Source organism: Tachypleus tridentatus, chromosome 9 (genome assembly GCF_004210375.1).
Source record: "Tachypleus tridentatus isolate NWPU-2018 chromosome 9, ASM421037v1, whole genome shotgun sequence".
NCBI classification, from domain to species: domain Eukaryota; kingdom Metazoa; phylum Arthropoda; class Merostomata; order Xiphosura; family Limulidae; genus Tachypleus; species Tachypleus tridentatus.
In genome coordinates this window covers 152,817,342-152,844,959 of record NC_134833.1, presented here as the reverse complement: position 1 = coordinate 152,844,959, position 27,618 = coordinate 152,817,342, and the positions used below count along the sequence as shown (strand labels likewise).

General features: G+C 35.0%; 2 protein-coding genes across 5 annotated transcripts; one reads left to right on the top strand and one right to left on the bottom strand.

The window, feature by feature from the left end:
• Window positions 1-595: 595 nt before the first annotated feature.
• On the bottom strand, window positions 596-21,671 carry spn-A (RAD51 recombinase homolog spn-A). 4 transcript variants are annotated; one of them, XM_076457961.1, is made up of 10 exons: window positions 21,401-21,671; window positions 20,052-20,140; window positions 19,198-19,335; window positions 17,605-17,722; window positions 11,708-11,799; window positions 4,555-4,649; window positions 4,280-4,393; window positions 2,119-2,248; window positions 1,290-1,411; window positions 596-983 (listed from the first exon to the last, which is right to left on the bottom strand). In XM_076457961.1, the coding sequence occupies exons 2-10, from the start codon at window positions 20,130-20,132 to the stop codon at window positions 860-862; spliced, it is 1,014 nt and encodes a 337-aa protein (XP_076314076.1). In that variant the 5' UTR covers window positions 20,133-20,140; window positions 21,401-21,671; the 3' UTR covers window positions 596-859. The 4 variants fall into 4 exon arrangements, with proteins under 4 accessions (XP_076314076.1, XP_076314075.1, XP_076314074.1 ...); XM_076457960.1 differs by having other exon boundaries at window positions 21,468-21,671; XM_076457959.1 differs by having other exon boundaries at window positions 21,539-21,657.
• A 2,497-nt stretch (window positions 21,672-24,168) lies between these two features.
• LOC143226675 (neurochondrin-like) lies at window positions 24,169-27,618 on the top strand. The gene is given in 2 exon segments (XM_076457957.1): window positions 24,169-25,164; window positions 25,166-27,618. Coding segments are annotated over 2 exon segments (2,121 nt in total). The 5' UTR covers window positions 24,169-24,555; the 3' UTR covers window positions 26,678-27,618.

Genomic DNA, 27,618 nt, shown 5'->3' with positions numbered 1-27,618 from the left:
GTAATTTGAGGGTTTGAATGTTCTGGTTGAACATTGAAGACTTGCAGCAGCAACATTCTGCAAAGAGGCAACAGTCCTAGCTGCAAAATGTACATGTCTATCTACTGGTTTATATCAACATCTTACCACATTCTAAAAGCTGTGTCTTTGTCCAGATATCAATGTGATGTTCTACTAGAAGAGTGTTTACTTGTGTAGACCATGAGCACTTTCAGAGGAGGTTTCTTCACCATACAGGGACCATCTTAAGGGCCGAGAGGGAGAACGTGTAATTTTCACTGAACTTCAACTTGAGAAACATCTAGTATAATCACAAAACATTGCACCAGCTATCTGTTAAAATCTAGTTCAGGTACAATTCACAATATAAAGACTGCTCAGGCTTTCATTTATGACTATTTCCACATTCTTTGGAAAGGTAAATAGAGTCCATAAAGTGAACATTGTTTTCCACAGAGGGTATCGTAACGTAATTATTAAATAAAGTAAATTATAGTAAAACAAAAAGTGTTACTGCATTGTACATTGTAGTTTTTGCTGCATACTAATATATCTATACTGTTTGATTTTGAGCATAAAAACATTTTATACAAAATAGAGCTGATCCAATTATTTTATTTTATATACATTAAATCTATACATCCAAGGTGGTTGTCAGAATCCTCAAAGTACTCTGAAGACAGAAAACATTAAACATGACACATTCAATCACTTGAATTATTTTACATAGAGATTTAATTACTGCAAGGTGTTTTATGGAGGATTTTGACAGGAAAACAGAAAAACTGTACATAAACAAATGGTGATCTTCACCTTAGTTGTAGAGCTTACAGAACCTGACAAACATCATCTCCACTGCTTAATCTTGGGCATCCCCAATTCCATCAGCATTGATGGCAAACATGGCTTCTGCTTCTGGCAAACAAGGAGAATCATAGATTTTACAGATCCTGGTCTCCCCTCTGCCTTTCCGGAGATACAATCTGGAGATTTGAAAAAAGTATGAAATGTTATAATTGAGCTCAGGTTGAACTAAAGTATGACAATACAGTAGTTAATTACCAAAAATATACATATAATAATCAGAGGTTATGTCATCACTACATTCCTTCATGTAGAAACAACACAAGCCAGCATTGGTTTAACAGTTTTTATGAGTTGTTCAATTACTATAATACACCATGAAACAAGGTATGTTCATCAGTCGTCAACATGCGATTACATCACAAGCATCAAAATTTCTAATTCAAAAATCCTTGGTCTGGCTGAAGTAATAGAGCTAACATTACCTTGTTGTTGATGCATGGGCTATAATATTTCCTCCTATAGGTTTCTTTGGATCAGAAGAAAAAATAGCTGCCCCATCAACCTGTGCCACCACCTGGTTCGTGATCACCACAGCAACACCAAACTGAAAAGATACAACATTGTGCAATACAGAATAAATGACTGAATGTTTTTACTATCCAGCATATAATGATGTGATAATTCTAGTGTAGAGTTGTTTACATCAATGTAATATGTCATGAATATTTGCTAAACTAAAATTTTTTTTTTTTTTTTTTTATACAGGATTCACATAATAAAATTAAATAACAATAGAAGATTTTACCCTATTAGTTACTAACCTTGCTCACCAGAACTACAACATAAACAACCTGACAAACAAACACTAGTATGATCAACACCTTGCTAATCAAAACTACAATGTAATCAACCTGACAAACAAGCTAATATAATCAACCTTGCTCACCAGAACTACAACATAATCAACCTCACTGAACTTAATAAATACTAGTTGTGAACTTTACATACCTGGTGAAGAAATTGTTATATTACCACTTTTATATTTCAACAGTGATGTATATCTAATACTGTACTCAAGTATTTCCATACTTTTACTCATTTCTTAGTCATATAACCTTGGACCTTTCTTCAAAATGTGAAACTCAATTTTAAAGTGTAAAAACAACCTTTGAAAATGCAAGAATACTATAAAACTGTCAGTTAACTAAGCATGAAGATTCTGTATCAGATATGACAGAAAATAATTCCTTCCTACATTTGCTGCTGCTTCTAAAAATACAAAGTGAGTGAAAGAAATGGCTGCTGGCTTACCTCATCAGCTAAACGTAATAACATACGCAGAAACCTTGCAAGATGCATCTGTCGTGCCGACAGCTCTCCTCTCCCAGAGTAGTCAGTTCTGTAAAGTGCCGTAGCACTGTCCACAACTAATAAAGCATACCTGTAAAGATATAGGTTAAATATAAAAATTCACAACACCAGCTTAGAATTATTTCCTTGTTTATGAAAGAAAATGAAACTTAATTATGTTTTATCAAACTTTAACGTTTTTGTTTTTTTAATTCTTTAAAGGAATTTCAATTCTCCTACAAAACATTTAAGGTGTTACATAATAAGTTTGTCCAATATTTATCTGCAATATTACTGATTGTCCGCGAAGTTCTAAAGCATGTTGGCAATTATATTTCTGATATTTTGAACAAAAATTATATATTACACTAGTAGCGCAATACATTCTGTAAAAAAACAAATTCATTACAAATATTTTTGACACTGGATTATGTGACACATTAATATCACTTCATTTGATTCAGATGAGTATGACTGATGTAAAGCTTTCTGTAAGCTATAGTACCATATAGGCTTAACAGATATTGATACATCGTGTCTTGATCACAAAAAAAAATTAAACTGGTGAGTTTGAATTGTAATATTATGACTATAAGTTTGATACAATACATAAAACTACTTTCAACAGCACTCCACTTTGTTACAATTGTACAATAATGTTGCTGAAATTCACAATACAAACCCATAATTGGATAAAGGTAAAATATTATCAATTCTTTTCTCTCACTGAAGCCACTTACTACTATTTTTTTGTAAGTCCTTGAATAGTGGGCAGGTACCAGAGGATTGGAAATTACCTAATGTCACTCCTATCGCAAGGGAGGTAATAGAAACTGTACTAGTAATTACAGACTCATTATCTTACATCAGTTGTGGGAAAATATTTGAATGTCTTATAAAAGATATTTTACAAAGTAACTTAACAAAGTTTAAAATTTTACTGGATAGTCAACATTGTTTCACTGGGGAAAATCTTGCTTACAAATATTTCAACATTCTTTGAAAGTGTTTATTTAGCTGAAAGTAATGGTGCATCTAGATTTTCAGAAAGCACTTGACAAGGTGCCATGTAAAAGGCTTGTAAACACTTATCTCTACAGGTATGGGAAACTTGATAGAAGAGTGGCTGGATGAAAGAAAGCAGATGGTTGTTACAAATGGTGTTCAGTCAAACTGGATTAATGTCACAAGTGGGGTACTGCAGGACTCAATCTTAGGACCTTTGTTCTTTTGATTTAGATCAATGACATACATGAAGGAATGGTCAATAAGCTACTTATATTTGATGATAATGTCAAGGTCTTGGATGTTGCTGACTGTAGCGGGATTCTGCTGATTTACAAAAGGATTTATATTATTCAGTGAGGTGGGCAAGTTAATGGCAGATGGGTTTTAATTATAGTAAATGCAAGGTAATGCATGTGAGTTATCATAATTTGAATTAAGTATAACTTGGATGGGAATAACTTTATCAGTGTCATAAAAGAAAACAGATCTTGATGAAATAGTTGATCAGACTCTTAAAAACATTCAAAGAGTGTGCTGTTGCTAGCAGAAGGGAAAATGGGTGTAGAAAGGTTATAATTTCATTGTACAGGTCAGTGGTTAGGCCACATTTGGAATATTGTGTTCAGTCCTTGGCTTAGGAAACACACTAAATCATTGGAATGGGTTGAGAGAAGGTTTATTATATCAGGAAAGACTGAAATCTCCAAAATAGTTTTCTTTTTAATAAGCAGAAAAAATAGAATGGATCTGATTGAAGTGTTTAAGATTATAAAGAGAATTAATAGTGTTGATACCTTAACTTTTACATATTTAACAGTAGGACTAGGAAACACAAATATAAATTTTGGTAAGGTAGGAGTCATCTTCAGCTAAGACATGTTTTTCTAACAAGATAACTGGCCTTTGGAATGGGTTGCTTTTGGATGTTGTGGAAGCAGCACATTTAAGCGAGTTTAAGAGAAGGCTTGAGAAATGCATGAATGATAAGGGCTGGTTTTAAGACTTTTTTCAACTTGTTCAATAATAGTTTTAGTTTAGAAGATGGAGGAACAGGTCCCATGTTGCTTCAGAATGTTACATTATGATTTAGAAAGTGATACTAGTTTAAGTTTACCTCGATTCTGACATAATAGCAGCAGCTTGGATCAACAGCTGGGTCTGGTGATCTGTATTATAAGCTCGAGCATACGCAACGTTATCCAATACGTCACTTCCAGACAAGCCGTACCTGTACAAAAAACAAGATGTAAAAATTAACCTTAGGAGTAAAGTGTACACCAGAAAACAAATCAAAGTGAAAATATGAATGTGAACTAAAAGTGCAAGGCAATGAACATCAAATAACACTATAAGTCTGTGTGACTTCATCAATTTATAAAGAGAACTCACCTTTCTGAAACAGCTAGTAACCTCTCTGGTCTGAAGGTACCTTCAGTATCAATGTACAAACACTTGCCTTCACCACCATTATGGTCAATGGGCAACTAGAAAGCAAAGAAGTTATTGTAATTCCTCTGACTTTTCAGAGCATAAACCTTTTACCATATCATTATTTTCTTTAAAAAAAAAATTATGAAAGTTGTATTATACTTTCTTTACATGTACATTTCAGTAAAGGTTGTATTATACTTTCTTTACATGTACATTTCAGTAAAAAGTTGTATTATACTTTAACATGTACATTTCAACTTTCTTTACATGTACATTTGAAAGTTGTATTATACTTTCTTTACATGTACATTTCAGTAAAAGGTGTATTATACTTTCTTTACATGTACATTTCAGTAAAAGGTGTATTATACTTTCTTTACATGTACATTTCAGTAAAAGTTGTATTATACTTTCTTTACATGTACATTTCAGTAAAAGTTGTATTATACTTTCTTTACATGTACATTTCAGTAAAAGTTGTATTATACTTTCTTTACATGTACATTTCAGTAAAAGGTGTATTATACTTTATTTACATGTACATTTCAGTAAAAGTTGTATTATACTTTCTTTACATGTACATTTCAGTAAAAGGTGTATTATACTTTCTTTACATGTACATTTTAGTAAAAGGTGTATTATACTTTATTTACATGTACATTTTAGTAAAAGGTGTATTTACTTTCTTTACATGTACATTTTAGTAAAAGGTGTATTATACTTTCTTTACATGTACATTTTAGTAAAAGGTGTATTATACTTTATTTACATGTACATTTCAGTAAAAGTTTATACTTTCTTTACATGTACATTTCAGTAAACTTAATGGTTTCAAAAATATTTCATAAGATATGAAAAATAAATGTTCAGTATTGAACTAGAAACCAGGGTTTGTAGTCAGTACCAGTACAGGTTTATAGGATATTACATGTTTAGAGTAACATCTGTTATCACACATCCCCTCTTTGATGTTTGGACCAAACACCCACTCTTTAACTTCAGCTATGCTTTTCACTGAATTATAAATATTTGATTGGGTACTTTTGAGTTCCTACTTTACGTCGTAAGTAAATCCCACTGTGAAAATCTACAATAGCATGAAATATGGGAAACTGATTGCACCCATGTGACTGACTGCACATAAGGTGTGTGTGATTAATCCTTACCATGTGGACAGGTTAAACTGTGTATGTTTCAATGTTTTAGCATGTTACATTCAAGATTTAGTTACACATTTTAATTATCATGGTACACAAACAAACTTAAGATCAAACTATAGATAATAAACAAAGTTTTAATATTACATAAGCTTTAAGTTGTATAAGGAAATATTTAAAAACAACCTCAAATTCCCCTAATGTGAAAATTTGGACACATGTTCTTGAGCCATCTCATCTTTCGGATTTTTTTTTTGTCTGCCACTTAAAAGACTACGAAATGTAACAAAATATTTTCTATAATGTCATCACTGATATTCTGAAGCAATATTTATTCAATCTTATGAGGCTAAAAAGCAGTCAATAAAAATTCAAAAACCATTTTCGACACCTACTTCCGATATGCTCTAATTTACAATGTGCCAATAGATTCTGAGGCTAACTCCCCCTTAAATTTATAACTGATACTAAACCTAGATTGCAACTGATTCATTGTCACTGAGTGTCACACTGAAAAGTGTGACACACAAAACACAGCCCTAAGGAACTCCATATTCTGAAGAAAAGAATGGGAAAGTGTCGAACCCACACGAACTTGGAATCTCCTGTCCATTAAGAAATGTTTAATAAAAATGGCCAAGAAACTCATATATATATATATATATAGGTCTCATAAAATGCCATATCTACATGTTGTATCATAAGCCTTCTCAATGTGAAAGAATATTGATACAAAATGTTGTTTGAGAAAGGCTTCTCTGATTGATGTTTCAAGTTGAATCAGGTTGTCCATGGTACAGCTCTGTCGTTGAAACCCACACTGGGTAGGCGAGAGGAGGTTGATTTGAAAACCCATACAAAATGAACATAACCATTCTCTCTAAGGTCTTACAAAGATAACTCATCAAAGCAATTCGACGGTAGTTTGAAGGAATCTTGGAATCCTTCCCAGGCTTAGAAAAAGGTAGGACAATAGTCTGGTGCCAGGCATTAGGAAAACCATTCTTCTACCAGATTTGGATAAAAACAGTCAGAAGAATAGCAAGAGAAGCAGGAGATATATGACATAGCATTTCATAGTGTACATCATCAGGTCCAACCGATGTACTGCCACATGGATGAAAGGCCAGTTTGAGTTTTACCTGTGTAAATAGACAATTATAGTCACAGAGGCAATCAGCTCAAAAGAAAAGAGGTGATCGCTCTGCTCGAGTCTTTATGGTTAAGAAGGTGGAGGAAGTGCTAGATACCCAACAAAAGCTTTCACCTAGAGTATCAGTGATGCTCTGGGTATTAGCTACTTCCTGGCCATCAGAGAGCAAGATCGAGAGGGGGACAGAGTTATATTGTCCACTGACCTTTAGAATCTTGTTCCACATGACTTTGGAACTAGTGGTAGAAGACATGTTGATTGTGAACTTTATCTAAGATTCCTTCTGGCTTTGACATCTCACCCACTGAGTATGTGCACGGGCCTGCTGGAAAGCAATGCAGTGTGAGAGTGTGGATACCTACAAAAATATCCCAGGCCCATTTTTGAGCCTTCTGTGCCATGTGGCAGCCAGAATTCTATCACAGACAAGGATATCCTGGAAAATGTGTTGAGGTTTTAAGAATACATTGAGCAGCTGCTTGTATAATACAGTCAGTATTATTGCTGACACTGCAAACATCGGAGAGGGTTTGGTATGTATGGCCATACCCTGCAATTAAGATAACCTGCCTTGACGATGGCAAGTGGGCATGGTGATGTAAATGTTAGAATGAGGATATTGGTTGGCATCGTAATTCCATCTTTGCGAATGGAGATACACCTCACTGCAGAATCTCCTTGGGTGGAGAAATCGGCAAGAATCTCTGACTCCGGGATGTTCTTCAAATCCTTCTCAACAATAACTCCTCGAGATAAATTCAAAGTAGCACGAGGTGTAACCTCAATAGGTATATTCCCAACTGCCCGTGAATGCAATAGGAGTTCACTGTGTTGAGATGTAGATGTTTCCACCAATATGTCACCAGAGCAAAGCTTCTTTACTAACTTTGGAGAGTCAGCAAGTCCCTCTAGTCTCTTCTGAATGAAAAAGGGAGACATTTGCTCTAAAAAAAATGAAGGATAAGAATATGAGGTACAACAGGTGTTACAGATGTTGAATATTGCTGCTCAGAATCTTCAAGATGTGGTCATTTACCTATGGACTGTTTTTAACTATTTTGTTTAAGGTTTTATTTGGAGAATCCATAGTAAAAGAAAAGAATATTTTGGTGCCCACTGACTCCACCCACTATGGAGCCCTACAAAGGGATGCACTACAATGTCAAACAAGGACACTGCAGCAATACCAGGGTTTCATGAGCACTATACCCAAACACTGGCATCAGATACAATATCCACAACACCTGTTGAGAACATCCAACACTGGTACTGGGTTTACCCTAACCTAAGTGGACCAGCCAACTGACCCAAGGGAGGCCACCCCAAGGCCACCTGTCTACAGGAATTCAAGACCAAAAGTGGTGTGTTAGGGTTGGACCCCTCAACCACCAGGATTCCATGTTTTCTGGCAGACAGGAGTCCACCATGGACAAGAATACCAAGGAAAATGTGTCAAGATCTCATGAACAGGTTGAGCAGCTGTCTGGACGATACAGTCAGTCACAGCTACCATGCAGTCATCTATTGATGTCAGGATCAAGTTCTGTCAGAGCAGTGAAAGAGAACCAGTTGGGCACAGTCCAGGTCCAACCAAGGTACACAGGTTGAGTGGCACTGAGCACAGTCAATCTCCCTCAAAACAATAAGAAAATTATCACTGCTCATTATGTCACTGTCAATCCTCTAACAAAACTGAAGGGAACAGGTACAGAGGTCAATGGCAGTAAAAGACTAACTAGATGCATGATAATAAGTACAAGAAACAGTCTTGTTGAGAGAAGGATTGTGATCCAAGAGCATATGCTCTACAGAACAACCCCTTCCATCAATAAGAGCACTACCAAGAGGGGATTGTGTTCAGTAAGGACTCTAGGGATTGAAAAGAGAGATGGCAACAGGTCAACAAGAGAAACAAGGTCTCATATATACCACAAGTATCTCCAGTGGCTTACAAGGGTGTATCAAATGGCAAAGACGGGGCAAACGTGCAGGTTATCCAGCAGTGCTACCCCTCCATTACATAACCTCTCATTCTGGTATAAGAAAGCTGCTGAAAAGTAACTGTATTAGCAGATTTCAAAAATACTTCCTGTAAGGAAAGACACAGCATGATAAGAACCAATCAAGGCCTTAATGTCATCCAGATTAAAACAGAAACCTTGACAGTTCTGCTCATCAAAGTGGCCATTTATACTAAGGAGAAGGAGAAATGGGTGAAGAAGCCCTCAGTTTATGGCTATGCCATATTTCTTTCTTAGGAGGAAGTCTTTAACCTCCATGTATCCTGCTCTTGGTCGAGTCAGCAGGTCTCTGTCAGCAGACATAGATTTCTGAGACTGAGAGCCTAAACAAATAGTCATTCTATATCTCAGGACCTAAGAAGGTAGACCCAAAAGCTGAGACTGAAAGAAATGGTTTCTGGCAATCACTGGAAGGAATGGTGGCTACGGAGACAGGAGAATACACTGACTTGTTAATTCACTTGTCCATAGAGGGCAAAGTACTTCACATGGCTGGAGAACAACTCTGACAAAGACATGAAAAGATCTGTCTGCACTCTCACTGTAACAGAGGTATGCAGTGCAGCAGCACATATCCTGTCCAGGATGGAGTTAGGGACAAAAACTTCCAAGTCTGAGACTAACAAATGTTGTTAATGTTTTTTAAACACTGCACCTCTTTCTTCTTCACCCAATTAGGGCAAGAACTAAAGTAAGAGGAATTGGAACCACTACTATTAAAACAATGAGATTCCACTTTGCACTCATAGGCATCATGGTCTTTGCCACCACAACAAGCATGTACCAAAGAACTATAAGATGATGCCTTTTGATGTCCAAATTGCTGTAACTGGAAACATCAGAGAGGATTAGAAATGTATGGTTGTACCTTACAATTTAGAAAACCTGCCTTGACAGAGGCAAGTGGGCATGGCAATGTAAACATCAAAATTAAGACACTAATCAGCAACATACTTCTCTTCTTGCTAGTTGAGAGACTGCACATAGCCCAACAAGATGAGCTAATTGACCCTGAGGGGTCACAGAAAGGCCATCTGTCTACAGGAATTCAAGGTCAAAATGTGTTGGGGTTGGATCCATCAACAACGAGGATCCTCTTCTCCCCTGCATTGGGCTGATGTTCATATCCCAGAAGAGGAAAACTGAAAACACAGAACCATCACAGGGAAGTCACCCTCACCATGTACAGAACATCTATGCAGAGACACTGGTACTGCCAAGGACAGGCAATTTATAACCTATGGCAGTGTTCAAAAATGGGTCAAATCACTGGTAACAACATCAAGAATAACCAACTGTTAACATCTGATAGTGGTCAAACAGGATCTAAAACACTAACAGCAAGAACTGCTAAGTGATAAGACTTTTTGTAGTTTGTCTGTCACTCATAATTAAGACCAATTATTACTGATTGAAATTTTCATTGAAAATGTACAACATCTTTTCTGATAAAAGTTCATACATATTTCAGAAAAATAAGCAAAAAGTCACACAGGACACAAAACAAAATTTCTGATCCTCCATAGATTCTCTGGATTATTTCCCCATTAGCTCTCAATGGGACAGAAACCCCACCCAACAAACACATTTTTACTTCATTTTAATCACTTTCAACTCTAAACGTCAGTGCCAAATGAGTTCGTAGTGTAACAATGTCATAAATTGAAATATTTAAACATTATATTACTGTAATATAGATTTGTGATCTGTTATGTAAAATGGTATGGACATCCTCTTACATCTCTGAAGTAGCAGTGCACACTTGCCTGGTCTGCTACACATAAATCCTTGAAGCATTTTTCTGCTACTGAAAACTAAATGCTTCAAGGTTTCCCTTTACCACAACAAATATTTGAAAAACAATATAATAAGATTTGGAATATATATAGTCCTCTATGTTAATTGATATATGCAGAAATAAATGTGCAAACTAAGATGTGAATTTGTGGAAAAAGTGAATTCATGCTTCATAAAGAAAATATGAGATGGTGCGACAAGAAGACCCAAGACTCTTATACAACCTGGTACTGTACTGTTCTATATCTGCAAGACATCAAATTGTTACAATCGAAGTCCAATCACAGCATGAGGCATCAAGTGTCTACTCTATGTGGATCTGCTACTATACAACATTGGTTGGTCATCCAGTATGAGATACTATTGGTTATGCCATTTGGGAACAAAAAAAGAACAGGGCACGGCACTGTGTTCAATTTTCAATTTGCTTGTAACTACCATAATCTCTGCACCTTTCATCACCAAATGAGAAGCATGTAATTCATACAGTTGGAAGTCAGGGTTCTGCTGGTAACAGCAAAGCATATGGTATAGGTGACTAAATGACATTATCATGGAGTTGTAGGCAGATTACAGGCTGAGGTTAGTTTCAAATGCCTACAGTACAGTGCAAAGTAATATGTATTGTAATAAAATCGGACACTTCACTCTATTATCATGTAAGCTGAAATGTATTCAGAAGTTTCAAAATGTCCTCCAAACTTGAACTTTACAAGCAGAGTTATTAATATACTTCTACAACTGTTCAGACAATTTGTAATCAAGTTATTTCAGAATTCAGACTGAAAATATAACAACATGCACAGTATTTAATATTTTATTCTGCTACAAATGCTTTTGACTTATCTATGTGAATATGGTTTACATTTTTACATATATATATATATATACATACAACAGACACAAGTTACACTTAATTACGTTAAGGACTCGGTTCATTTGAGAACACAGTAAACAATTACCAACCAATGAGAAAGATATACCTGACATGTTACAGCCAAAGTGTGACATATCTGGGTTTTGCCTGTACGGAATTCTCCAAAAATTTCAGTAATGGAGCCCGTTTCTATTCCTCCTAGAACAAAAAAGAATATACTTTATTCACATTAGCAATCTTTAAGGCACCTAGGATTAAACTAGAGATTATTGTTGAAAATTTATTCGTCATTGTGAATGAAAAAAAATGTAAAATCATTCAAGTCATAGCTACAAAACTATCAGGACTTTAAAGCTGGATATTTTTCCCAGAAGCATGAAATCTCACCTTTAATTCATCTGTCCAGTATGTTTTAATCATTGATATTATCAGTATAAACTCAGACTTCTCACCTCTGAGTAGCTCATATATTCCTTTGGATCATGTTATCCTGCTCTGAAGCGTCTTTAACCACACAATCTCTAAAACTATTTTTTTATATTTGTTTCATCAAGCAGATGCTATTTGCATTACTTTTAACTTCTTACCAAAGTATATTTGTCCAATTCTTTGGAATCTGCTACTTATATTGATTGTTACCTTTCACCTTAGAATATCTAATACAGTTCTTCACAGCACAAGGCTTTATCTAGGATTCTCATTTGGACATCAATGAGATCCCTACAACTGAAGAGGCCAAGAAGAGTCTAAGTTGAACCTTATCATTTTTTCCCCTCCCAGTGGTATACTGATTATAGATTTGATAGTTTAAATAGATAATACTTAGTTATTTTTAAAGATATGTTCACAGACTTAGTTTCATTTCAATGTTACAAAATGCCTTATAGAGGAGGTTTCATTCATTTCATAGGATTTTTTTTATGTAACAAAAAGCATAAAAATTGATATTGTTAGCATATTTGTAATAAAAAATTCTAATTTCTACAATATTCAAATCTTTTTGAAGCTAATGACCAAAAATAAATGCATTAAAATATTTCTGATGGAAATCTGTTTTCATGAGACAATAATTTCTACTTCATTTAACAACAGACAATACAATTTTCTCATAGGTACCTCCCTCCATTCACAAGATCAGCTTTTCCTGTTTTGTGCTGCCCTCTATATGCAAACTTTTTTATAACCCACACCGCAAGCATTCTTTACCCCCTATTGGAACCAAAGATTCCAACATGTCTCTTGTGAAAATCATCATGTGTTATCTCTCCACCAACAGGAGTACCACCATCATTTTGAAGTTTGGCAGATGACATAAGATTGTGTGGAGGTGGATGGGAAGTTTGGCAGAAAAAGAAGGCAGCACATCCAAGCAGGTGAGGAAAAGGCAGGAGAGTGATCCCAACCAGATAAATACAAAACTCAATCCTACAGAAGTAAAGTAGGATGCATCTCATGGTGTAGAATGGTTAGTGTGTAGCAGATCATACTCTAGATGCTGGATGACACATTCTTCGATTCTTGGCACAAAGACACTCCTGTGTCATGGTCTGGAGTTGGTATTTATCTCACATTCACAATTTTAGAGCTTGTGGTGAAGCTGGTATGATCCTCATTCTATCCTTATGCAAATGTTATTGCCCAGTGAAGATCATACTGGCTTCACCTCAAGTCCTAAAATTGTGGATGTGAGAAAACTACCAACTCCAGGGCATGACACAGGAATGGCATTGTACTAGGAATCAGAGTAAATGTCATCCACCATCCTGAAGAAGTCCATTTCATGTAATCAACTTCTGCAAGACTGATCTGAAATGTCCAAAAGTCAATAACATCCCCATCTCAAGACAAAACAAGGAATACCCAGAACAGAGACAGAAACATACCATCTGCAACACATTACACAGAAAGAAGAATCAATGAATGAAAATGAACAACCCCAAAACTGTGTAAGAACTTTAGTCGATTTGTCCAATAAATATCCAAAAGCAGCCCATGGGTTACTGACCTCTACATGAGGGTCGGATGAGGGCATCCCATACAGGAGAACTTTACAGTTACATCTCACTCTGTTGTATATGTCATTCAGTCCAGAGGAATGATGCACCTTTTACAATAGTAGAACACCACTGTCCTACTCTGAACTGAATGTTTATAACCATCTATGTGGAAGCCATCCAGCAGGATACCTCCATGGTCAACCATCCAACAGCATGTAAGTGGTAAGGGTATCCATATGGCACTGGAAGAAAAAGAGACTTAGAGAGTCTAGAGAAATGGTAATGTGTGATCACAAAACCCTATTTTCAAAATACCAAACTGATTTATTCAATCAAGGCATGGAATGGATGGGCAGCTATCCTCTTTCTGTTTTACCCATGCCATCTACGGAGATACAGTCTGGGACAGGCCTATTTATGAAACAAATATCAAAAAGTTATTGATCCTCCAGGATCTCGTGAAACACCTCATCTCCAAGATGAACATACAGAGGCATGGAAAAAATGTGCAAATCAATGTGGCATACAGTACAGATTTGTGTGTGCATATAAAGAACACCCAGTCAAGCACCTCTCATCACAGAGTGGGATCCAAGAGACTAAATTCTAAGTAGGAGCTACTTAGAGAAAGGAATGTATTAATAAAGATTTACCCAACGTCACAGCCACACTGAAGTCTGATGTATAGTAACAGGCGATACCATAAGGAAGCAGAAACCACGGTATGATTTAGATAATGGGATATGAAAATCTGATGGATTGGTCCACATGTCTAACTGCAGAATCTCCTCTTAAAGCTGACCAAGGTGGAAGGCAAGGGAAAAGATGAGGTGGCGGACTTAACGAGAGGTAATGTGGAAAAAAAACAACATTGGATAGGGGACAAAGAGGAATAAATGATGAATCCAATGGAGAAAGATCCCTAGGGGAAGAGAAATGCCAAAGAATAAAGAGATAGGATGGGAACCTCTGAAGGAAGCTGTGCAAGTAAATATAACAACAAAATGCACTCACTTAGAATGGAAATCTCTCCAAATCAGGATGAAGGTAGAGATGAGAAACATGGGGAAGGGAAATGAGCAAATAGAAGGAATTGACTTCTGAATCTACCAAGGTCTTGAAAAAAAAAAGAACAATCCAAATAAAGAAAAAGATAGGTTTGGTGGTACAATATGCAAGCCATGTCAACAGCAAACAAATCCAACCAATGCTGTCAACAGGACAAGAGGAGAAGCAAATACACCTTAAGACATAGGTGAACCAAAGAACATGAAGCAGTTGGCTCAAATAGAGGTAAAGTTAGGGAATGGAGTAAAACATTTATGTCCCAATCCAGAAGTATTCAACATGTACATGGCCAACATATCTGGAGAGAATGGATCAAAATGATAAGGACAGGAGACATAAAAACCATGTGGTAACAACAAAAATAAAGTATGGGTATGGCTGCCCACTATCCAGATATCAAGGAGACTGAAGACCCCTTCTCAGAATGCCATGCAAGAAACTCAGAGATATTAGAAAATGTGAGACAAGATGGAATACCTTATTCCAGGCCTAGCTGCAAAAAAAGTTATCAGATAGGAGAATAAACATAAAGGAACTTATTTGACCAATCCTGGCTGAAGACATCTATAGCCAAAGCTTGAGAATGGGGAACCAGTTACCAAAACAAAAGTGACCGAGAGCAGTGGCAAATTCACTGATATGAGAAATACTCCTTCAATTGCAAAGTCATCAAAAATCAAGGGGATGAAGGGACCATTTCATCTGGTAAACCCAGTTGGATTGGAAAAGGAAGATTGAAAGCACCCAATATATGACATTCCACTGAACAAATATGGTAATTGTGGGCCCAAATGAGAAGATCAAAAGGAATCTTGACCACATGCCACCTTGGTTACTGATAGGAGCCACCACTGTTGAACTGTTGCAGTAGATCACAACCAGATGGCCTCTGGAGATGGAAGGAAAATGATCCAAAGCCAAATAAACAGCAAGGAGTTTGAGAACATTGATATGAAGAGAACATTCCCCTTGAGACCAATGACCTGAAGCCTTCTGGTGATCAATCCACACACTCTAAATGAACAGATTTACATCCATGATCAGATGTAAATCTATCCATTTAGCTTTGTCTAACCACCATCAGATTGTCAACAATGAAATAACATTGGATGAATGAAATAAAACATTGGATACGAAATTAGAGAAACACCATCTAGAACTGTTATCTATGGTTCAGGCGTTTCTGGTGGATAGGGGCAGAAACCAAACGTCAGTAACTGGATGATCTCTTCTGATGTTTTATATCCGAGTAACTTAAATCCTATTTAGACATGTATATCCGACATATTATGCCAAAGAAAATTATCTAGCTGTTAAAAATCTTTTGCACTGTCTTACCTCTAAGTTAATTATCTATCAGTTATAAAGTGTACAATTCTTACATCTTGTTACAATCTGTACAATCTCTGTCTAACAGTTCTGTATACAAAAAATGAAAACATTTTTGTGATAACAGGTGACAGTATCTCACATGTCAAGACAGTCTAATGTATTCACTGTGGCAATCTGTACAATCTCCAACATCTCACCTCCAAGTAACTGATCTAGCTGTCGTGACCTGTACCGTCTCCGACGTCTTACCTCCAACTAACTTATCTAGCTGTCGTGACCTGTACCGTCTCCGACGTCTTACCTCCAACTAACTTATCTAGCTGTCGTGACCTGTACCGTCTCCGACGTCTTACCTCCAACTAACTGATCTAGCTGTCGTTACCTGTACCGTCTCCGACGTCTTACCTCCAACTAACTGATCTAGCTGTCGTTACCTGTACCGTCTCCGACGTCTTACCTCCAACTAACTGATCTAGCTGTCAGCATTTCCTGTACTGCTCTCCGACGTCTTACCTCCAACTAACTTATCTAGCTGTCGTTACCTGTACTGCTCTCCGACGTCTTACCTCCAACTAACTTATCTAGCTGTCGTGACCTGTACCGTCTCCGACGTCTTACCTCCAACTAACTTATCTAGCTGTCGGTGACCTGTACTGCTCTCCGACGTCTTACCTCCAACTAACTTATCTAGCTGTCGTGATCTGTACTGCCTCCGACGTCTTACCTCCAACTAACTTATCTAGCTGTCGGACCTGTACTGTCTCCGACGTCTTACCTCCAACTAACTTATCTAGCTGTCGTTACCTGTACTGTCTCCGACGTCTTACCTCCAACTAACTTATCTAGCTGTCGTGACCTGTACTGCTCTCCGACGTCTTACCTTCAACTAACTTATCTAGTTGTCGTGACCTGTACTGTCTCCGACGTCTTACCTCCAACTAACTTATCTAGCTGTCGTTACCTGTACCGTCTCCGACGTCTTACCTCCAACTAACTTATCTAGCTGTCGTGACCTGTACCGTCTCCGACGTCTTACCTCCAACTAACTTATCTAGCTGTCGTTACCTGTACTGTCTCTCGACGTCTTTACCTCCAACTAACTTATCTAGCTGTCGTTACCTGTACCGCTCCGACGTCTTACCTCCAACTAACTTATCTAGCTGTCGGTGACTGTACTGCTCTCCGACGTCTTACCTCCAACTAACTTATCTAGCTGTCGTGACCTGTACTGTCTCCGACGTCTTACCTCCAACTAACTTATCTAGCTGTCGTTACCTGTACTGTCTCCGACGTCTTACCTCCAACTAACTTATCTAGCTGTCGTGACCTGTACCGTCTCCGACGTCTTACCTCCAACTAACTTATCTAGCTGTCGTTACCTGTACCGTCTCCGACGTCTTACCTCCAACTAACTTATCTAGCTGTCGGACCTGTACCGCTCTCCGACGTCTTACCTCCAACTAACTTATCTAGCTGTCGTTACCTGTACCGTCTCCGACGTCTTACCTCCAACTAACTGATCTAGCTGTCGTTACCTGTACCGTCTCCGACGTCTTACCTCCAAGTTATCTAGCTGTCGTGACCTGTACCGTCTCTGACATCTTACCTCCAAGTAACTTATCTAGCTCTTTAGAGCCTGTTGTGACTTGTATAATTTCTGATCTCTTCTGATGAAACTCAGTAGCTGTTGTGAATCCCATGGGAACCAGTTTTGTAGCTTCAGCCTGAAATATTTTTCATAAAATTTTATATTTTATAGTAAAAAAAAAATAGTTGTGCAGTTTATTCTAATTCATGATAAGCTTTTTTGCTCTCAAGTGTTTGATAATGTAACTTTATTACCCATAAATTCAAGAATATACAGAATAACAATAGAAATAAGGTGGAATACTGCTGGTCAATATTTCAGTCAAGCAACATGCATTGTGACTATTTTTGCCTTTTAAAACATTATTCTTACATACCTGATCTACTCAAAGTCCTCAGGTTTATTTACAAATGTGGTTATTTTAGTGTTAAATCAACAACACATAGTTAAGAAAACAGCTTTAAATCTATTAGTATATTAATTACATTAGTTATAAATAATAACTTAAAATCAGCACTATAAAACAACAATGAATTTAACACAAATTTTGCCTTAAAATTATTTTTATTTTAAATTTTCCTTGCCATTTTCTCAGTAAGTCATAATTATAATAAAATTGTCACTTGTTCACTTCCAAACCTTCACTGAATACTTTCATCACCTACTTTTAAGAAAAGAGTAGAGGTTAGGATTAATCTATTGTGGTTTTTAGGGTTGTTTTATTGTTATTTTCTACTTTAGGTATTATTAGAAATGTTTATGGTGAAGGTTGGAAGGAACTTTCAGTAGAAACATTTTTAGGGTAGTCTTATTTCTTCTTCTTTTAATATTAGAATAACTTTGAAGGGTAACTTGTCTTCCCACAAGTGGCTGCAGACAGTGAAAAGCAATAACAGTTGAAACGTCATGGGTACAAGAGCTCAATCCTGCACCCTTGTTTGATTTTCCACAACTGCTAACTAGTTTTTCACATCTGCATTTGGACCTTGTCTGATGGACGAGGCATCCCCAACACTTTTGGGTGCTAACACTACAGATAATTTTTTGTAATGAGTTTAAAGTTACAACTGAAAAATAATTTGAAGGCTTAATATATATCAACAATGTTTCAGCTACACATTTCTTCAAGAACAGTTCCATACACATATTGTTCAATTGAAAATTTCAAAAATTCATAATCCATAAACACATTGTAAGTGCCACCATCAAAGATATAGTGTTGTTATGGAGTTAAACATGTCCCATACTGAAAACTTAAGTCTTTATGCATAAACAGAAATACTGTTCAGTTATCATTAAAGAAAAGTTTATTTTAACAAAAGCACACACACATAATTATACTGTCTGTATTACAGTGAAATTGAGTTACATGTACTATCTAAGTTTCTCTACAAAACAGATTTTGATATGAAACTAAAACTAACAAAGCAATAAAATTAACATGAAAAAACATGGTAAAAAAAAATGTATAATTTTAACACTATTTTCTTAACCATCCCATTACAAGTTTAGGAATGAATAACACAAACGTCCAGTGTTTTTATATTACATTATATGTTAAGATCTAATACCAACATACGATTTTTGACATCCTACTTATTATAAGCTTACCAATATTTTATCTGCTTTTGCTTCACTAATTCCTTTTATACAAAGCAACTCTTTCTTTGGAGCAAATGCAACAGATTCAACAGTATGAAAACCTTTTTCTTCAAGTTTCTTGATATCCATAGCACTGATTCCACTGCCCTTTTAAAAAGCAAGTTATTTATAAAAACAACATGAAACAGTTTTTTATCTTTTTAGTTGTTACAAACTGAATTCACATGAAAGTATATCACTTCAAACCATTTTCCCTCCTTAAAAAATATTTTTCAAACATTCCAGTTAAATTGCAATAAAAAGTAATTTTATCAAACTAATCCATAAAATTAACCTATACTCCACTATGATACTTTTCACCAACTGTATGTAGTGAAAGTTTCATATATCTGATTTTGATCAAGACTATTCCATAGAAGACAACAGTTTGTCTTAACATATTTTCATAATAACAGGAAAACATAGTTTAGTCTTCCAACAAGCTGCTGTTAATCATAAACTAAATACACAATGTAGTAAGTATGTGCTTAATAGTATATAATAACACATGTAGCGTTATTATTTGCAAATTACAGTATCTGAAGTCAGTTGTTTACGAGCAGATTTCAACCAATTCAGAGCATGGTTAAATAAAGTATCTTAAAATATTGTTACTGAAATATATTGCTTTAGAATGTAATTTAAACATACGGTAAAAGTTAATACCTTCAAAAACCATTTGTGAAATGTTTGTATAGGAACTAACTGGTCGTCCATTGGTAGCAACAAACACTGACACTTTCACAATAGCACAAATTGTTTTCGATAAACGCGAGACTCGTGATGAATCTGTTAATATTATAATTGTCACATAAACGAGTTACCTCTAACTTCTTCAGTTTCTGTGGACCAAAGTCTACACTCTCTTCCAACTCTTCACTCTGGTCAGCTACAGCCATTGCCATCTTGAAAACTTGTGTAAAAAAGAAATCTCGCATGAATTACAACATGAAAATGTATATATATGTTCCACAACTTAACTATCATATGATAACAATGTAAAAAGCATCATAAAATGAACTTACATACAGTACATACTGTTTTTTGAAATAAAACATTAGCCCTGGTAACCTCAACTGTATAAAATCACAATAAATTTTAAAATGCTTCATAACTTTAAAACACAGTAAAAATAAAACTTTCTGATGAAGCTAAAAACAAATATAATTATTGTACCGATATCTTATTTTATACTTTTAACTTCAGATAAGTTTATTATTTATTTTAAACCTGTGTTTAATGTTTATATGATTAATTTCATTTATAATATTTTGAACTATATTGTGGATGACCAGAGTTTTAACACACCCTTAATGCACATGTAAATTTAAATAAGTGATTCTCTGTAACTGAGTGAAAGATATACAGATACTGATTTGTTGTTGTTAGTGCACTCTGAATTAAAGATGATAAAATAAAAAATACAAATTTCTTTTAGGAACATTCCTGTTATTTAAGCAGTAAATTAATCATAGTAACTTAAGACTAAGAGTGAGAATTATTAGTTTTAACTATTTCAATATTAAATATTGCAAATCACATCTTATATCCAACATAAATTTCTGTTAATAACCATTACATTTACCAATATACAACTACATGTTTAACTCAAGCATATTTAACAGACTAATCTACACTCATATGCTAATTATTTGGATATACAACATTACAACACAAACAATCACCTCATCACTTATTACTTTAATTTAACTTTAAAACATTTTTCTTGTTTCTCATACAACACTGTCCACATTTTAAAATTGAACAAAACCCTATAGTAATAACCCACGAGCTACAATTTGATAAACGTTTTTTATTATTAAAGGTTTATTTTGTTTTTTACTATCCACACTTACCATCCGTAATATCATTACAAATATTACGTTTTACTAATATCATACAGAGCATAAAATAAGTTGATGTGTCCGAAGTTTTAATGTAGTTGCAAAATCGCGTTATTTTATATAAATTACGACTGTAACTATGCCTAACATGAGTATTAGTAACACAGGTAGTACTAGTAGTATTATATTTCCGACATCTGAGAAGGCCTAAGGCTAAGTACTTATAATAGGATTAAAATGCATCACTATTAGTATTAATGGTACAAAAATAGTATAAACTGCTGGTTCAAACTCAAAGTTAACTTTTAGTTACTACTATTAGTTTTTACCTTACGTGTAGCCTGTTTTATCAATACCACTAGCCTTTCTTTTTACAACAAAATGTACTCTTCTTACCAACGTGAGATAGGAAGAACTGTCCACGCACGATTAAACTTATAATGTTATATATTAAACTATATTTATACCTGACATTTGATACAAATTAAGTCATTAAAAGTCACACATGTTTAAACTTCTTTCCAAATATCCCGCCTTTTTGAAAGTCTGATTAATCGTAACTTGTTTGCTTCTCTCTCTCTCTCTTTTTTTAACAATGAAGACCTGGTGCTATACATATTATTATGAAACGAAATTCCTTAATATTGTTAAAAATATTTGGTAATAGTGCTTAATTTAGAAATAGTGAAACGTTAATAAATAGAATAATGTTGAAATGCCAGGAAATACAAAATGTTTTATAAAATTAGTCGTTTTTAATGTAAAACAAAAAGAAATATATTAGTAATATCCATAAAACTTCAATATGTATTTCTTCACTCAAAGTCAAGCGTTTTAGAGAGAAAATTAAACTATAAAACTTAATTTGAATAATAATTATACTCTGTATTTCCAATATTTCGCCTGAAACAGTTAAAGGGCCAAAATGCCCTTAATCTATTGAAATAAACCGACAAAAAATAAAGCTGGTTAATGAGATAAAGCATCTTCTTGAAAGTAAAAGAATTTGTTTGTTTTTGGCATCCACACAAAGCTATGCAGTTACCTCTTTCTTTCTTTCTTTGTGTGCCCCCGCTAGTACAGCGGTATGTCTCCGGATTTACAACGCTAAAATCAGGGGTTCGAATCCCCTCGGTGGGCTGAGCAGATAGCCCTTTGTAGCTTTGCTATACGAAAAACACACACTCTTTCTTTGTGAACCTGACGATAGCCGAAGAAGGTCAATACGTCGCTCGCTCCTCTGCATAAAAGATTTTCTCAACCCAAGCCAGCTGTTTTTACACATATAAAGCTATACAAGAATTTTTCGCACTAACCGTGTATAACACATAACTGATAAACAGATAAGAGAAAAGCTAGAAGAAAAAATGTTAAAAGTAAAACCACCAAGAGATTGCTTACCGTCGTTAAATACTGAGCGTTTATTACAGTTTTCCATTCAACAAACGCTAAAATGAAGTACGTGATTAAATAATGTACCTATCCAAATTACTTTTCTTTAAGAAAACTTATTTTGATGTTATTCCAGTTGTGTAAAACTTAAACGAAAGATGTCACATTGATATGCAGACTATTGATCAGCGTCTAAAGCGGAAATCTTTCAAACTTTATACGTGTTACCAAATATTATGATTATTTTATTGAATGTCGTACAAACATATGAATATTTCATTATTATAATTATTCTTAGTATAAAATCTATACACAGACAAAATGTTAATAATGAATTAAATATTTTAAAGGAAAAAAGATAGTCATCTGCCACTGAGATGAATATACAGGGTGTCCCAAAAAATGTATACACAACTTAGATGATTATAAATACAATGTTTATTAAGATATATCTAGGTTTTATAACCCAACTTTAAGAAGACAAATGTAGAATCGTTTGAGTTATCGTAGGTGTTCGAACTGATGACCATTCTGATCCAGGAAATGCTGATAACGCGGACAGATGGAATTGCAAACTTCATGAATCATTTCATTTGGTAGTTAAGTGTATTCTCTTATACTTGCTGCTTTCAGCTCATTGACTGTCGCAGGTTTTGTGCTATATACCTTATCTTTGACGTATCCCCATAAAAAAAAAAGTCCAGAGGTGTGAGGTCTTGTAAACATGGGGGAAATTCAGTGCTACCTCTTCGCCCAATCCATCTGTTCGACAATTTTTTGTCAAGATAGGCCCTCACATTACGAAGGTATGAGGATGCGTGGCACGACAGATTCTTGTTACAAGTTAAGATTAACGAGACCAGTGACTGTACTTTCGAAAAAGAATGGTCCAATTACGCCCAACGCTGATAATCCACACCACACTGTTACCCCTGGTAAGTTTACGTGTTGTCCAACCGTAACATGCGGGTTCTGAGGTGCCCAGGGGATACAATTGTGGCGATTAAATGAGCCATTCAACTTAAATGTGGCCTCATCACTCCAGACAATCTTGTTTGGAAACTATGCATCCTCTGCAAATTTTGTCAGGTGTCACTCACAAAATTCAACTCTCCGGTCAAGATCATCTTTATTAAGGGCGTAGAGTAGACTAATGCTGGAATAGAACTTTTCCAATGAACGCGCTTCAACATGCGATGGACTCTCGATTTTGTGATTCCTGTCTCACGAACTGTTTGCCGAACAGATTTTCTTGGAGATTGGTGGAGACTTTCCAACAGCTCTGTTTCTCGCGTGGGACGTCTTGAACAGTTTCATTTGTTTCAAACTTATCTCTGATGCGAGTAATAGTGAGTTGCATTAGTGGATCTGTTTGAAACTTCCTTCTAAACCGTCTTTGCACTTCAGTTACGTTCTTGCACTTCCAGTAGTACTTTAAAATAAATTTCCTTTTCTCAAAGCTTAGTCTTGCTTTTGCCATTACTTCAAATCAGTTGCACCTGTAAAAAACGAAAGTTTGAATACATTATAATAATTCAAAGCGTGCATAAATGTTTTGGGGACCCCTGTATTATTAAATGTCAAAAGAAGTTTAAGTTCATTTTATGTAAACAATACAGACATTTCTTCTGAAGAAATTTCACAAATAAAATAAAAATGTGTTTCACGTTTTTAATTGATATATGAAACCTGATTTTTTTATATTTTGCACTACAAGTGGTAAGCCTAATTCTACTTTTGGCGTAAAGAGTTAGGGTGTATAAGAGTTCCATGTAAGATACTGATGTAATTTATGGTGTTTTTCTTTTAATTCTTTTTACATTTTAACTGTTGATTGGGCTTGTTTTTAAAATATAATATTACAAGTGTAAGAAGACGTGGACCTTTGACGTATGAATATTTTTGAAAACTGTTTCTCGTGTTTTAATACTATTAGTAATAGTTCACTGTTTTATTAAGAATTTGTATTATGCGATTTTAACAACAACGCAATCAAATGAATAGTAAATCACAAATCTGTTGAAGAAATATTTTGTAACGAAACAGAATACAAGTACAAAAAAGTTTAATTTCGTTTTCATTTCGAAAAGTAATGGAGGACATGCATAAATATATAGAGAAGTTGCGTTGTGCAAAAAATGACACCGAAAAAGTTGCTGCTCTTCTTGTTGTAGCAGAGTTTATGAAGAGATCTGATAATGATTTGGATCATATTAAACAAAAGATTATATTTGATGCAATTGGAGTTTCATTTTTAAATAAACTATTATGTGCACAAAAAGTTCCAGATGGATGCCCGAAGGAAATTTATAAGTCAGTTGGCCTAGCCATTTTGGCTGCATTATCTACTGCTTGTGAATCTCCAGCATACAGTTTTGTCTGTAGTCACCTTGATACTTTTAAAGATATCATACAGTCTAAAGAAGAATTAAATTCTCCAGATGATTTGACTAGAAGAGATATTTTACAGTGTTTACTAAATGTTTGTTCTACTGAAGAAGGAAGAAATAGTGTGATTTCTAAACAGTTTGTTAGCTACCTTGTTAGTGTGGCCGTTAATTCATCACAGGATCAAGAAAAAGCTTTAGAGATTTTAATAATTCTGAACCATTATTTCAAAAATGAGGTGTGGGCCCAAGAGTCTGGGTCGTTTTCTGCAGTCATGTGTTGTGTAGCTAAAGAGTTTAAAGAAGACACTACTATATCGTAAATTTGAGCTTTGTGACAAATTAACAAAGCTATTGACTGATAATCCATCATGCTCAACATGTTCTCACAGTTGTTGGAGTGAGTTTATACGGGAAGGTTTGTTTGACCTACTAAAAAATAAACTAGGAAAAATGCAACATGACAGCACTTTAAAACTGGTAGGTGCAACGGTAAACAGGTGTGGATTTCTTTGGATTTTAAACAACGGAGATGAAACAGAAAGAGCCAGAATAAATTTCAGCCTTTTGGTTCATTTAGTGTCTATAGAAGTACGAATGATCCTGGAAGACAGGTCAGTGGAAGAAATTATTGAAAATATGGACGTACTTTCTGCATGTTACACAGTTCTGGAGGCAACCATAACCATAATGTGTGATGAATCTGTGTGGAAATTTGAATCATTCACAACAAAACAGTTACTTATTGCAATTACTGATGCATTTAAGGCCGTTATATCATTTTTATTGGAGGTTTCTAAAGATACAGACAATTGGTATAAACCTTTGGAGACATGTGATCACAAATGGTATGTTACACTTGCCTCTGTAAGGGTGCTTTCATCGTGGCTGGGAGAAGAAACATTTGCACTTAAAGAGGAGGTGTGTATGGTTATTCCTTGTCTTTTAAAGATAGGAGAACTTGTTTTTAGGGAGACTAAAGTAAATCTTTCAGAACAAGTTGACCATATTATCTACAAACAAGATGTTGATGTAATACGTTTTTTGTCCCCTGCCCTCTGTCACATGAGTGCAGATGATGAAACTCGAAAGGTTCTACTAGATCAAAACGCACCCAAACTTCTTTTTGAATACCTGGATTTTCAGTGGTTGTTGTGGAGAAAAGGCTTAAATGAAGATTCCGAAACATGCATTGTTACTCTCTGTGGAATTTTTATGAACTTTGTGGTTTTGGAAGCAAAGATGGTGGCTGAAAGTACACTATTCTTTTCTTTGTTAAAATTTCTGCTTGATACAATATCACATATACCTCGAGGATTTGAACACATAACCCTAAAAGCAAATATTATAGTTTTGGGACTCTTCATTGCCACCCATCATTCTCAAAAGATTCAAAGTTGTGAGACAAGCTTTCAACACTTTCTGTCAGCCAGTGTGAAATTTCTTTGGGATGCTCATCAGGTGGATAATTCACATGATGTACCTTCTCTAATAGTAGTGCAAGAATATAGTGAAGTTTGGAATGACATTGTGGAACTCTGGTTTCTGGGAATTCAAGCACTTTCCAGTCTTTCCTCATCTGCTACGTGGGTTGCTACATTCCTGTTAGAAAGTGGTTGGCCACAGCACGTTATCTCATCATTGGGGAAGATCAGTTCTCATGCTGTAGAAAGCAGTGTTCAGTCAACTTATCAAAGACTTTTTTGTTGTTTACTACAGAACTGTCCCGGTGCTCGAGAACAGCTTTTGAATTGTGGTGCAGCTTTGGTAATTGAGACCCATGGGTTGAAAGAATTGGAAACACTTATGAATAAACTAGAGATGTGAATTAGGAAAAGTAGCAATATATTATGACATGACTTTGTTTGTAGATTGAAATATTTTGTATAGAAAAGCATCTTAGTTTTCAGGTGTGCATCATGTATACAATTTTTTATATTGAATCTTCTCTGTATTAAGTCATCCCTTGTGGCTGTTGCAAGTAATATTTGGTAATAATCTTTGAGATTCAGAATTATACTTTACTTCAGGAACAAGATTTCTAAAAATATCATTTGAATTACAAAATAATTTTCTTATTCCACAGTGATTTCTTTGTTTCTTTTATTGCCAAAATTGTTATCATATTTTATCAACTGTGAGAAAAAACAATTCCATTTTGTGGTATGTGAAGATACTAAACACGGAACTCAGCAAACAAGTGTCTTATTTCAAAATATTATTTGTTAATACTTTATATGAAAAAAAAGAATGAATGTCTTTTATTTATATTTTGTAGAATTTGAGTTAGCATATCAAAATTTTGTGAAATACCAGTACAGGGAATTTGGCCTTAGGTTAAAGTTTTTTGTCAAAAGTAAAAAAAACAAACAAAAACACGTCTATATCCATCACCCAAGTCATCAATATTTGAAGGTTTATATCTATTTTTAAAAAATACAAAATTATATCAATGTAGTTAGAACTATTATAATTGAAATTGTTTAGAACACTATTACCAGTTAGTTCATGTCAAATGGTGCTGCTGTGCTTTTATAATATCAAAAGTATGTACAAGTGTTAAATCTGAAAACATTTGTCAAGTTAAGATTTCATGTTCAGTTAGCTTCTTTATCAAGTAATGAACATGGATAAGTAAATGTCTTCCAAACATTGTTCAATGAATATTCCTTTTGTTATCCATTATGAATCATTATGAAGTGATGCATTTATGGTGTATCTTATAACAAAGGTGATTAAAACTCATTAGGTAGTATATTAAAATTAAA

Excerpts from the sequence above, each read along its gene's own strand:
- spn-A (XM_076457958.1), bottom strand. The coding sequence starts at position 21,135 with ATGCTCTGTATGATATTAGTAAAACGTAATATTTGTAATGATATTACG. Across the intron at positions 17,723-19,197 it reads CAAAAGCAGATAAAATATTG|GCTGAAGCTACAAAACTGGT; the intron begins GTAAGCTTATAA and ends AAAATATTTCAG. Across the intron at positions 2,249-4,279 it reads GCTATTATGTCAGAATCGAG|GTATGCTTTATTAGTTGTGG; the intron begins GTAAACTTAAAC and ends ATATCTTTACAG.